Consider the following 14,697-nt stretch of genomic DNA (forward strand, 5'->3'; position numbering starts at 1 on the left):
CAATTCCGCATTCATTATCTTGATACTGGCTTAATTGCTGCACAGGGCTACAGATTGTCTCATCGTGTTTTCTTAACCTATTTTAACATCCAAATCAGCAGCACAGTGAACATACTGTGGTTGTCCAACAAGACAGTTGCCCCCAATTAGAAGTATTCCGATTAGCAAAAGAAGCACAAGTTTTAAAAAAATGAAATCTCATAAAAGTAAGTGTTATTGTTTATGTGTTCTGTTTAAAAACTTGAAAAAAACACATTTGTGTTTCCTTTGCTTTTCGAGGTATGTATATACATATAATCCGACAAAGTACATGGTTTGACTCAAATCTCAAGACACTTGCCTTCTTTATAAACAATATACAGTTTTAGGGATATTATGGATTTGCTTGTTGATTTGGCAAGTGAACCAGTTATTTGGATGTACCAACTCCAAGGAGCTATGGGGTCGTCTGTGTGTAAAGTGTTTGCTTGTCCCATCGAAGAACCGAGTTTGATTCCATACATGGACACAATAGGTGATGCCCATTTCTAGTGCCCCCTGCCAAGATATTACTTGAAAGTTGCTAAAGCGGCATAAACTAAACTCACTCACTCACTTGTTGCCATAAAAGTTGCATTACCTTGTTTGAAGGTATGTGTTGTAGGAAGAAAATTATTCTGCAAATTTCTTGAGATTATGTTTCATGTTCCCTGCATCATTGTCCATAAAGTGGTATGTTCTAAATAAAGAAAATCACAAGGAAAAGACACTGTTGAACAGCCTTAAGCTCTCTGTAGCAGCAAGTCAGAATCAAAATGATTTCTTGAGAGCAGGGCGCAGATACACATACATATGTGTCATGTGTAGTCAGTGTTGAAGATTATTAAACATCTACATAAGCCATGTCTTTTAGCAACATTTAGAAGTTCTATAGATGACCAAGACTTCTTATAATAAAGCTTTTTTCATCTTTTACACACTTTTACCGTAAAATTCTGATGAAGGTTTATCCATAAAAGATCTTGGTCACATATAAGCATTGGTCTGAATAGTGATCACAGCAGTATGTATGTTGCCATGGCGACAGCTGCTGGTGTTCACCGAGTAATAATGAGCGTGACTGATGGACTTGTACTATACAGGGATACACATTATGTTTTCATCATGATACAAATACAATAATGTATTTAAATATTTCTTTTTTAATCACAAAAGGTATTGTTGGTATTATATTCAACCAAAGTACAAACAAACATCATGGAAATAGGCTTAAGTTGAGACACATTATTTTTTCTTTTTGTTTCACTTTTCAAAATGTAAGCACAAAGCAATTTTTCTCAAGTTCAGTTTCTTAGGTCTTAGAGTCAGTGATAGGTCCATAAAAGCGATGATGAACGATATACAGGTATTTGTCTAGACCATCACAAATGATAAGTTGGCTGTATCTGTTAATCTGTCTAAAAGTTCCTGACTGGAGGTTAAAATTTACAACTTCCACTGAAATGAAACATTTCAGAAGTATTCCGCATTGCGTTTTGCCTTAGATTTATATCTGTATCCACTAATGTCTAAAGTCATGGTATGCAGAGGTAGCATGTATTTCACTGATGTTCACTGTACAAAAGAGCCCCTTGCACACTAGCCTGTGGCTAGTAAAATTCCAGTCAGACCAGTAAATCTCCACTGTCACTTGCCCGGTTGGACATTCAAGAGGTTGTTTGTTTTTGATGGTACTTTTTTTAATATTAAGCTTAATTTTTCATTTTGGGCCAGTGAATGAATTAGTAGCCTAGTAACGTTCAGGCATAGCTAGTCCGACTGGCTACCAAATTTTTGAAACTATGTTCCACACTGTTGACACTGCTTAACAGTGTTAAAGTACATAAAAGATACCAAAATGTGGAATGTAATACGTTATTTTCTATTTGCCATGTCAAATTGTTGTTATGATACACACTTGAAAAATGATACATCACACATTGTGTTGTGATCATCAATTACTTGATGAATCATCAAGTAATTGTGACAGTGTGTAACATTAGTCGTCAAGTTGACCTGTAGAGCTGTTCCACTTTCAGGACATAACGCTGGTAATTAAACCCCACTGCCTGGAGAATCACATGGTTTTCCTCTCTCTATCCGTCTTCGTGTAAACTACCACCTCCGTAGCATGGAGCACTGCTGCTCCTGTCTTTCAATGCAGCTACATTTGATAGCAGTTGTCTCATTAGGAATCTTGGCATTTACAGAACTAAATTCTTCAACAAGCCAGTATTCAGTAACCTGGTCCCTCATTCTCGAAATGTTCGTGGCCCTAATAGCTAGCCAGTGCATTTAAGATTCAGAAGTGTTTTATTTTCGAATATACTCAACTAAAAAGTCAAGGACCACCCCAGTTTTCAGTATTAAAGTATATTTGATTTTTTATGTTATGATCCAATTACTTAAATATTGAACATAGGGGTGGTGCATAACTTTTTTGTTGAGTATATATACTGAACATTAAAAGAAACAATTCTGTTTTTTAATAAAGGACATGAACTCTTACTTTTGTGAGATTTCATTTTTTCAAAATTGTGTTTCTTTTGCTGTTCAGTATGTTTATGAAAGGGACAGACTTTGTTTATCAGGACACTTGCCTTTTCTCAAACATTGTTCAGATATTAGTCTCTGGATATAATTCTTTAAATCTAAATTTGCTGATCAAAACGTTCTTGCCAAGTGTCTATTTCAGCGAATATTGTTTTCAAAACTGGCATTGATTTATTTGTTCTTTTCATCAGTTTTTGAGTTAATGCTCTAACAATAGACATTTGGAAGAAAAGATACCGAGAGGAAAGCCATATTACCCCACAAATTAACTGATTTACTGATGACTTGGAGTAGGTGTGTTAGAAGTAACATCACTAGATGACTGTGTTGTCTTGACTGATGTGTGACTTGCCTTTACTGCATCATGTAGAGACCAAGCCCGTATCAAGTAAGGCTGTGTCATTAATATGTCCTGTGTTGTTTCACTGGCAGTGATCAACGTAATAGAAAATTCTCACTCGCTTCTACATGTGTGAATATTGACAGAAGTTACTGTAGAACTCGGACAAGCCGGGTTTTTTTTGTTTTGGGGGGAAGGAAACAGTCTGTACCCAAACCCTCCTTGTCCACTAGCCCGAAATTATATCTTAGCACCATTTTCTGTAAATTTTAGTGTTATCATATGTCATTTGATAATCTTAGTTGATTGAGCAAAATTTTACTTGACGTTTGCGAGGGACTAGAGGTTTAAGGAAAGGACAAACCGAATTGTAATGGTTTGTGGCATGATGGGTTTATCTAAAGCAGAAGTGTTTTGTCTTACAGTTTGCATATTTTTGTCAAAGAATACTTTGATTTTTTATTTGTGACACACAATCAGAAGTATTTCATTTCAGTTTTAAAATATTCCTATATAATCATGTCATGTTCTTGACATGACCCATACCTGTTAACATTAGTCGTCTGATTTCAGTAATGAAATGAGATTTTATATATTTGGTATGTGTGAATAACCTCTGACCCTGGGGATTGTTCTTCATGTTTTTCCTCATTCTTTTGCCCCAATTTACTGATTCAGCAACACTACTGACTGAAAAACAGTTCAACCTTCTCTCCTCAAAACAATTTTTACAAACTTGATAAAAGTAATACACAGCACTGCCACTGAAGCTTGCATTATTTTGTCAGTTTTGTCCAATTTGTAGTCATGACAACAGACAGGTTGTTCAGTCACATCAAGAAGCAGAATGTGCATGTGCTCGTCAGTCTCTCTGTCAGAGAAACTGGTGCAGACTGCCTCGGCTATAGTGACTGATCAACTCGGAGAGAAGCAAACAAATAGCATCATGTTTGGATTAAATCTGCAAATGCTGGAACTTCACTTTTCTTAATATTGGATTATTTATTCATTTGAAAATCAGTATTTATAATCTCTAAATGAAATCTTTGAAATGTGTTTTGAATTTTACCACAGACTTCATGTCTTCTCTCTTTCCTACTTTTTTCTTCTTTGTTTTCTACACTCTTGAGTTTGTGTGTGCTCTGTTATCTTGATATAAGCCCTGAGCTAATAATTAGCTGTAGGATAAATAATAATATGCTAAAACTTGATGTGTCAAGAATGCTTTCCAAACTGCTTGCTACCTTTCCATTCAAAGTTCCATTCAAGGCCATTCAGCCCAGAAACCAATTGCCAGTCTACTGATGGTATTTGTTTTGGTCCAGATCACTGATGCAGGATTGACTGTCTTAGCCTTGACAGGATCTACTAGTTCTATGTCAGCCTGATGATGAGTTTGGTCTCTAAGCAACTTACTTTTTTAAGTTTGACGTGAAAAATTCCCATAGAACTGCAGGTTAAGATAGTCTTCAGCAACCAAACCTTGCTTGTCATGAGAGGAGGCAACGTGATCACATGCTTTGGCAATGTGCTGATGCAATTCCTAATACCTCAATTGCCTAGATTGATGCTCATGATGTTAATCACTGGATTTTGTGGTCCAGACTTGATTGATGCTCATGTTGTCAATCACTGGACAGAGTGGTTCAGTCTCAATTGATGCTCTTGATGTCAGTCACTGGACTGTGTGGTCCTGATTTGATTAATTATAGCCCAGCATCATATATCTGGACTGTTAACAAGTATGTCATTAAACAAGCAATGAATAAACGATTCTGGACAAGATTCAAAACAAAGTTTTATTGGCAAATAGGACCAAGGTATCTTTGTGTAATAGACTGAGGGATACAAATAAGGGATCAGTACATCACCGAAGTGTTCCTTTATTATTCTTAGATTTTCACCCACAGTGAAATACAAAGCTTGTGAAAAAACATGGAAAAGAATAATACACTTGTACTCATCATGTGTTGCCTGTTTTGTTTCCCTCAGTATATAGTGGAGATAAACTGTGTGTGTCCAGTACATGAAACATAGTGTGGGCTTGTAACCAAGATGTCATCTATCACTGTCTGGTCTCTCGTCGTCCATATTTGTTCTGTCTGTACAGTCAGCTTTGATTATAACAGATCTGTGCCTCAACAAATCTTTATTCTGCATTAGATTAGAACTGTTATTACAGTGAATCCTTATTAATCCAGACAAAAAAAATTCCCCGTGAAGTCTCCCAGGGTCAGTCTCACTGCAGAGATAGATTTTGACATACTTGCAGTATTAATGCTGTGTAATGAAACTGAATATTTTTATATGTATGGATTATGATTATGATTAAGAAAGGTCTTAGTGGAGATGCCCAGTGTCACTGACAACATGAAAAAAGCCTATTATTACCTGGTTGCTTTGAAGGCATTTTGTGCAAATTATAAAAAAGAATATGAACATTCTTTCTCAAACTGACTGACAAGGGCATTTTTTTGGAATCCAAGGTAAAACCTGCTTTGTTCTTAAGTAACAAATAAATATCTGTTTGGATCAAAAGTGTACTGATGAACTACAGTCTAACGCAATGAAGTGCTCATCATGATCAAAACATCAGACCAACTTGTGAGGTTTTAGCTAATATATTTCTTAAAATAACATTGTTTAACAAACTATCATTAAAACATTGACACAATCCACTATTTGTTACAAAGGAGGAGTGCAGAGAAAGGGACAGCCATGTGTTTGGGAAACATGTGCACAAGTGCCGACAAAGCGATTGATTCACTAACCTGTGCTTGGCTGTCTTCATCCTTTCTCACACACCTGGCACACCCTTTCTCTGCCCTCCTCCCTCATAACAAACAGTGAACTGTATGAATATTTTAGTTATAACAACTTTTTTAACTTTAGGAAATATATCCTGAAACCTCAGAGAGTTGGTCTGATGTTTTAATTATGGTCAGTGTTTCTTTGAGTAGTTTATGTTTATAAGTTTTCAAGTTAGACTGCAATTTATCAGTCCACTTTTGAGGCAATTGGACCATGCGAAGTATTTCCCTTGCTACTACTATTGACCATCCATTGACTGTTTGGCGGCATGGTGTATGACAGGAACTGGGCTAATGATGTTTCACTGTAAGCAGGTTAATAGCATGTGGGATATTCTGTAGTGACTTGATGAATAAAAAATTATTGCACTCTCCATTTTTTTCTTGTCCTTTCTTTTGTACTCTCTGTTCAACTCTGTTCCTCTTTCCAAGTTAAGTATCACATCTTTTATATCCAACTCACAAAAAATCTCAATCCTCACTCACCTGACAATTCTCTCCTCTCTCATTCACCTTCACCAACCTTCTTATAAACCTTCACTCACTCACTCACTCACTCACTCGCCCTGTCCATTCGTTCTTCCCTTTGTTCTCTGAATCTTATTTTCTCTCTTCTTTCCTTGTGACATCTTTGTTTTAAAATTTATCCCACAACATACGCGAATTCATAAACCCTGCTGACCAAGACCCCCACATTTGTTTGCTTCCATGATTCTGCTGTTGTCTTCTATATCTTCATCTTCATCACTTCACAGTTTGCTTTCTTTGTTAGCGTCACATAAGAACGCCCCGAGTGGTAAGTTTAACAGTTAGCAAAGTCGGCAGCAACAAGCCATTTGCCATTTGTTTGGTGATTTTGATTTTTCGCCAGCAAACCATCCTTCCTGCCCTGTTAATAATGTGCATATTTAAGTTTTCCTTTATTTTCTGTTCGGTATTGTATGTTAACTCATTGGGAGGTCATTGTGAATGAGCAGCTAGGGTCAGTTAGTACAATCTCCAGGAGCCAAACTCATAATGTTCTTGAGGAGTCCTTAAGCGTAATGTGTGTGTTCTGTACAATGTAAACTACCCAGAAACTGGATATAGTAATTCTATTGATCAGCTTTCTTTCTTTAATATAACTGATTCAACATTGAAACAGAAAATATCTTCATCTTGTAAACTATGCCTATCACTCAAGAAATTTCCTGTAACTAAGGAAAAGTACATCAGCTCTTACAGATGTTTTGTTCAGACCTGAAACTCAAGAATTTAGAAAAGAAATTATATCAAGAGATCTTCAGGTATTTCCCAGCATTCTGAAGGATCCTTTTGTCAGGGTGTGTGCTAGGGCGGCAACGGTTCAGTTTGATCCATTGTTTTGATTTTTGATAACTATTATCACGATTTGGATCATTTCTATTTTAATCATTTTCACACAGCCAGAACATAACTTTGATTCCTACTCTAGGAGTTTTGCAAGCTGAAATAAGGCAACATATGATTGGTTGACACCGAGTTAATTATCCAAGGAGACTTGCTGCTGGTAGGCATCGCTAAGTTGACAATGGACATTACGCTAAAAACACCATTTCTGAGAATTAAATGAAATCTGATGTTTTTACTTGTATGAAAAATCAAATAACAAAAGATCGAAACGAGGATCCAGTATCAAAAATCGAATTGAATCGAGGTCTGGTTGAATCGTTGCAGCACTAGTGTGTGCCTGTACAGTTTCACCAAACAGTTAAATATGCACATTGATGAGTATTTCCTCCAAGACATAGACAGCAGGTACACCTGGTGAAAGCATGACTCTTTGCAGCTGTTCAAAATGAATTCTGTCTTTTGTTTTTAGTCCCAGAATATTTATTAGGAATGCCATTTTTGTTATAAGCATGGCTATTGAATATTATTTTGAATATTTATTATTTTCTTTTCTTGTGTTTTTGTAGCATTGAATAACATTTTCATGACTCTCCCTATAATCTCCCAACAATAGTCGCTGTTTTCTTTCAGATCGCAATGAGTTACTAGTAGTTAATGATTTGAAAGTTTATTATGATTATTATTATGAAGAGACATTTATCAGTAGTATATACAATGTTCAGTGACTCACTGAACATGTCACAGACTGTTTGGGTGTGGCTGAGATATGGCCGTCACATTCCCTGACTTACTGAATGCAGTATATCTTAATACAGTATATCTTATTTTAGAAAGAACTGATCAGTGATACAGTGAAAAGGGATTGTGTGAATAAAATATTAAGTTGTCGTATTTGTTTTCAAAACCATTTATAATTTGTAATTTCTTCAACTGTGTATGTTTCTATCCGTTGTATGTATGTGATTGAGATATTTTGTTTGCTGATAGTGAGTCATGAACGAGTGTTTATATTTGTGTCGTAAAATAAATAGAAAAGAAATATTCTTTTTTTGCATGTTTGGCTGTTGTCATAATATGATATTTAACTTATTAAACCTCGTCTTGAAAATGTGCTATGTCCCTCATGACTGATGTAAACCATTTGCATGAATCTGTTGTCCATTCATGTCAGTGTCATGTCTGTCCTTGACATTGACACTAGTTACATATTTAATTGCATGTCACTTTTTCCTTGGATAAAAAAGTATTCTTAACATTTTTAAAGGGTTATGAGAAATGTGAATGTGATAGAAAATTGTTTTCTTAAAATTAATTTGAATTTCTTTCAAAATGAAACATCCAAATAAGACCTTCCTTTAATGGTGTCACTATAAACATACAAGTGTATGAAATGTTCTTCTCAATGAATTGCAGTTATGTATCTGTATATCATATCAAATTGATTTTAAAGCAATGTCTTTTTATGGTGCCTTGATTATCTTGTGCTAGGTAGTTCTCCTGCCAATAGCATATTTTCAAGAAATCTATGGTAATGTTTGTGTGAAGTGTGTGTTTCATGACTGATCTGCTTCCTCAGATGTGGACATAGTGCTGATGAGGATGACAATGGTGGGCGTGTTGCTGGCATTCCGGGGACTGGCACAGGAAGCTCTCAGAGATGTAAGTCGGCACTCTCACCTTCACCTTCACCTTCACCACCCATGAACATATGGGTTAGAATTGATCTTCAGTAACCCATAATTGTCATGAGAGATGGCTAATGGGTGGTCTGACTCACTGACTTGGTTGACACATGTCATTATCTTACCTCACACATGAATGTCGCTTTCTGATTGGCGAAGTGCTATTCTATTATTTTCAGTGTACCCCGCTTACAGGCGATGTATATTTTCAATGTACACCACTGGGAATTCCGAAATTAAAATTACTATTAAAATTCAGGTGTTTAATATGATAAATGTGTTTTCCACTGGTCACTCGGGGTCCTTGGGCTCATGTACCCTCGAGATTTGTTTATGTTCAAAAGGGAAATGAGCCCATGGGCCCCTCGTGACTAGTGAACAACTGAGATATCCGTACTGAGATACAGATCATATTGAAATGATGGTGTATTGTTGCAGTTCTAAGTTCTAACGATAAGATGTAGCTTCTTTGAGAGGCACTTAGAATTTGGAGCAGTAAAGAAGGATAACATCACTTGCTTGATAACACTAACAGCGTTGGAACCTACACTGAAGTGTTGTTCATACATATATTGTTATCCTTCCAAAAGATGTAGGGTAAAGGTTTTGATATAAGATCTGTTGAGTTTAAGATGGAACAATTGTTAAAAGTTTTTGTCAAAAATTAGTTAAGTATTGCTGATGAAGACTCACTCACTCACTCACTCACTCACTCACTCACTCACTCACTCACTCACTCACTCACTCACTGTTTCATATTTGTCTGAAGGTATTGGGAGATCGGATCCCCTTCCTGATGGGCTCAGTGAAAGATCTTCATCACTACGTGCCCAACACAAAGGATGCCATGGTATGTGATCCTCCTTGCTCTCTCCTATCGCCATTGCCTGGAGTTATTGAAACACTTTATCACATTTATTTCGGGCAATTTATTTTGACTCCCTGTCACCTGATTTAACTATGGCCATTATGACAACTGTCATTTTATGTTCATAGTTTCAGTTGCGTTACTCCTTGTCTGGGATAGCGTATGATGGTTATGTTTGATGCGAAAAGTCTGGAAGTAGGATGTAAATCAGTTTTTTGTGGCCTTTGTCAGTGCAGCGAGAGGAATAAGATACAAATAATACCATGGAAATATGAAGGCAGTTTCTCACATTAACACTTCAAAAATGACAGATGTTAATGATTCTACCAAGACTGTAAAATTCTCAGATTTGATTAAAAATCAATAAAATTAGACATGGTGCTGATGATATATTTGTGAAAGCAACTATGCATGATAAGAATGTCTTTACAGTAAAAGAAGGTAATAATATTACATTGACTAATTCTTTAGAGACTTCAGGACTCTTGGAGATCTGGGATAGAATAGGTCTTCAACAAAAATGACTATACTTATCGTAAGAGGCAAGTGATGGGATCGGGTGGTCAGACTCGCTGACTTGGTTGACACATACAGTCATGCTGTTGATCACTGAATTGTCTGGTCCAGAGTCAGTTATTTACAGACAACTGCCATATAGCTGGAATATTGCTCTGTGCGTTGTAAAACTAAATTCCCTCACTCACTTAGAGACTTCAGATCAAACTATTGCGTGCAAACCAAATCTCATAAAAACAACTTAGTTCTTGTGGAGGCTACTTAAACATTGACTGACATCCCATTACTGGTCACTGCAGTCCGCTCTTTTTCAAATTGCTGACCAATGAAATGGCATGAAGTCAGCACTGGCCAGTAACTAAGCAGCTGTCCTAGTTACAAAATGACCACTCCTATTCCAGTGGTACCAACCACGAAGATCTGATTGAACTGACACTAACAGAAACCATGTGTGAAGGTAGAAAATCAGACATATCAGTTCACATGCTTCTTTAAAAATTTCATTTGATAAATAAGGAAATGAGTTCCTGTTGCCTTGAATAGTGTCTATTCACTAACCAACTGCAGCTTTATCAAGTTTCAATGTCAAACCCTCAAAATCTTTCCTGATCCTTTTAGTCTTCAATAGCAACTAAAAAGTGCTGGAAAATGTATATCGTAGTACATTGTATTACCAACCTATTAAAACTTGATCACAAAATAATGAAACCGCACCTTACCCCAATTTGAACAGCTCTTGTATTTCCCCTCCTTTGCAGAATAGAGTTACCTCCCTTGTCCCAGTAGCATCAGTAGTCTGTCTTATCTCCCCTTGTTCTTAATCCTAGATTGATGAATATTTGCGAGAGGTATATTTCTAATGTTTAATTCCTTGCTGCAGCCTGCATCTTTGAAAATCCAGGTTTGTTCAAATCCTACTGAGTGTTTTGGAGTGTGACTTTTTGGTTTTTGAATTCTTTCACTCTTTCGTTATCCACATTGCTCAACCACTGTGCAACATTGTTTTACATACTTCACTTTATTCTGGTCAGATTTCATGTTCCGTTTTTAAGTTTGGTTACAAAATATGATTTTGTATTCTCATTGTCATTTATGAATAATTTGGGTTCTTCCAGTTTTGCATGACCTTACTATCACATGACTGTTGTATGATGGGTAGAAAGAATGTATCTAACGGTAGTTAGTAATTTTGTATATAATATGATGATGAACTTTCACTCCCTCATGACTAGCTTTTAGCTCACCTGTTCAAGAAGGGTTCCTGGGTGTTATGAAAGTGACATCCCAAATATGACATATGTTGCATTTGACCACTTTCTAAATGGCATCGTGTAATCATAGATTTCAGCCATGGGAGACGTGCCAGTTTACACTCATCAGAGGGGTACACAAAGTACGCAGTCTAGGCTACCAGTTGTCCGACTTTCATCTTGTGGAAGTCGCGGTGGCTGAGCGGGCTAGGCGGCTGACTTTGTGTGCTGGCGATTAGGTGTCTGACTCTGAGGGTGCGGGTTCGAATCCCGGATGGGACTCAACCACAAAAGTACTAGAATTTGTACTTTACTAAGAAAGTGAAATCCCAAATATGACATATGTTGCATTTCCTGGATGTTGTTGTTTGAATGTTGTTCGTGTATAAGTAGAGTAGGAGAAAAATCACATTGTTGTGGTAAAATCACAAGGACAGTGGTTTTACACTAACACTGTATTGCACTTGGAATGTTTGTGAAGAAGACTGGGTAACCTAATGGTTATAGCATTCACTCATTGTGCCGAAGACCCAGGTTCAGTTCCCCACATGGGTAGTGTGTGCAGCTCATTTCTGGTGTCCTCTGAAATGCTGGGATATTGCTGAAAGAGGCGTAAAACTAAACTTACTGTAAAGACGATGACAGACTGTTTGAATGTATTTAGGAACCTCTGCTATGATCACAGCAGCCCAGTTAGGACCTGTGCCCTTTAAGGGCATCCATGTTGTCGAAGAGCCCTGCCAAACTGTGCTTGTCTCGTAAGACGAGGAGTCAGAGGGTCACTCAATTGTTGGTGGCTTGGGATGTTTTGGATCAATCATTGGCTTGTTTGGTTCAGGTTGTCATGTACAATCAGTCCGCTGTCACAAAACTGGAACACTGATTAGTGCCATGTTAACCAGAAGAAGTAACATATATCACTGGTCTTGGCTTTTAAGATCGAGGTTAGAAATAATCGTCAGCAACCCACACTTGACGTAAGAAGATACTATCAGGATTGGGTGGTCAGGCTTACTGGCTGGGTTCACACCTGTCATCATAATCCAAATGTGTATATGAATGCTCATGCAGTTGATCTCTGGATTGTCTGATCAAGAAAAGATTATTTACAGACTGCTGCAATATAGCTGGAATATTGCTGAGTTCAGTATTGAAAAAACAACCAACCAACAACTATCTGATCCTGATTCAATTAATCATGTCATAAAATGGGAAGACCACTTGAGTCAGAATATTCCCAGAACTTGATGTAAGAGACAAGTTGTACTTGGAAGTAGCACTAGCAGTCTTTGACTATTCTCAGTATCAGATGTTACTTGATATAAGTCTGAATGTGTGTGTCTGTACCCAAACTGATGTGATTAAAGTTGTCCATCTGTCCACAGAAGGAGGACAACTCTGATTCTAATCAATGCAACTGATTTGGGGTCAGCATTAACATGGGTGTCTCTATCATATGTTGGGGGTTAGACTAGTGGCAAAAGTGTTCCCTTGTCCCACCAAACACCTCAAATCAATTCCCCACATTGGTGCAATGTGTGAAATCCATTTCATTTCTGTGTCCCCTGCCATGATGTTATTGGAATATTTCTAAATGTGGCCTAAAACCAAAATCACTCATTCCCTGAATTTATCATATGTTGCATCAACTATTGTCACTGAGAACAGGATTGCCACATCAGCTACTACAGATGTCGAGCATGTTAATGTCCTGTTTGGAAAATAGTCTTGGATTTCATCAAATGGCATATATTTCAGGCCATTGTTTCTTCACACAAAAGAGGACACACTGATTAAACTAAGATACTGGTGTAAACTCACTGTAGGTCACTACAGGGTGAAAGAGATAATGAGCCAGAACATGGGAAGACCCACAGACAACACTGAACAGTGCACATGCTAAATCATTGCCATTTTCTAGAGATTCTAAGAGTCAGACCCAGTTAATTCACTCTAATTATAGACACGTGACAAAAGCAAGGTATGTGCAGCTATTTTACAACATCATCATGTACACATTATCCTCTCCATAAACCTGCTCTCCCATCTATCTCTTCTTCTGTCTGCCTTTTATTCCATCTGCCACTTCTTCCGTCAGCCACTTGTTACGTCTGCTCCTACTGGAGTCTGCCACTTGTTACGTCTGCTCCTTGTGGCGTCTGCCTCATGTTGCTTCTGTTTCTTCTTCCGTCTGCCACTTGTTCCATTTGCCTCTGTCAAGGGAGTTGATAAAGGATCATTAGTCAAGAAGAATTTTATGCCTCATCTTCTTTGTAAACTTATTCCAAATCAGCCATAAATGTATATTCATGTTTAGTCAGTCAAATGTATATATCATTGTTTATAATACTGTCTATCATTGATCATTTAATTTACGATACATTATAATGTTATCACAGTATAATAGTGAAGGGGGTTACATACAACTCCATGATATGTTGTGGCAGCCTTTGGCTCTTGGGGAAATATGTATCTGGAGATGGCAAATACATTCCTCTTACAGTGTCCTCCTGCTTGTAAATATTCAATATTCCACAACCTATGCTACCACTCAGCAATCCACAACCCTTGTGCTCTCCATGAGATATACCACAATTATGTATTGTGCAACAGTCTTTTCAATATTCTGTTTTCTTCTTAAAACTTATAGCTGAAAGCACTGAAAAACTGTCTGAAAACACTTACAACAAACTCACTCATTCAGTATTTTTTATGAATCTATCATTACTCTCAGATGCATTTGCCAACTCTTGGACTTAACTCCTGGTAATGTCAAGCAATCGTCAAGCTTGAGGAAGGCTTGGCTAAAGATGTCCAGCTTGTGTTTAGGGGTGAAACCACAGTAACCATGCTCTTACTACAGTATGGCATGTATTCCAAGATAAGGCCTTCAATTTTTTTTGTTTCATTTCTGTTTGTGAGAACTTACGTCCAGGAAAATATCAACCATTTTGAATAAATTATTCCATTTTTAGACACATTAGAAAAGGTTTTGAAAGGTTAATAAAATGAAGGTGCAAAAACCAAAAGTAGCAAATTATTGGATTGCATTACGGTATACCAAACAGAAGACAAAATACTGCAGTTCTACTAGCATCGATGTTACTGTTTCACCCCTACTTGTGTTGTTCATTTGAGCCAAGGGAGCAGACACTCTCTGGTTCCTTTTACATATGTATTTTGATACAAATCTATGGCACTGTGCTGATCACATATCTATGGATCTCTGAACAATATTTCAAGCAGTTTTTAGTCATGGTATTATCATCCTTGATATCTCCAGGGTATA

At 37.1% G+C, this 14,697-nt stretch overlaps 1 protein-coding gene across 6 annotated transcripts in view; it reads left to right on the forward strand.

The window, feature by feature from the left end:
* The window catches only part of LOC137262224 (nck-associated protein 1-like), a 43,740-nt gene that overhangs the window by 22,409 nt on the left and 6,634 nt on the right, over positions 1-14,697 (forward strand). The window contains exons 27-30 of one of the 6 annotated variants that reach the window (XM_067800017.1): positions 6,494-6,517; positions 8,669-8,751; positions 9,544-9,624; positions 11,039-11,059. In XM_067800017.1, the coding sequence (XP_067656118.1) occupies positions 6,494-6,517; positions 8,669-8,751; positions 9,544-9,624; positions 11,039-11,059 (209 nt within the window). Of the gene's footprint in view, positions 1-6,493; positions 6,518-8,668; positions 8,752-9,543; positions 9,625-10,559; positions 10,602-11,038; positions 11,060-13,371; positions 13,390-14,697 lie in introns of those variants that run through there. The other 5 variants (XM_067800018.1, XM_067800022.1, XM_067800019.1 and 2 more) reach the window with 5 other exon arrangements.

This window comes from Haliotis asinina, chromosome 14 (genome assembly GCF_037392515.1).
Source record: "Haliotis asinina isolate JCU_RB_2024 chromosome 14, JCU_Hal_asi_v2, whole genome shotgun sequence".
NCBI classification, from domain to species: Eukaryota; Metazoa; Mollusca; class Gastropoda; order Lepetellida; family Haliotidae; genus Haliotis; species Haliotis asinina.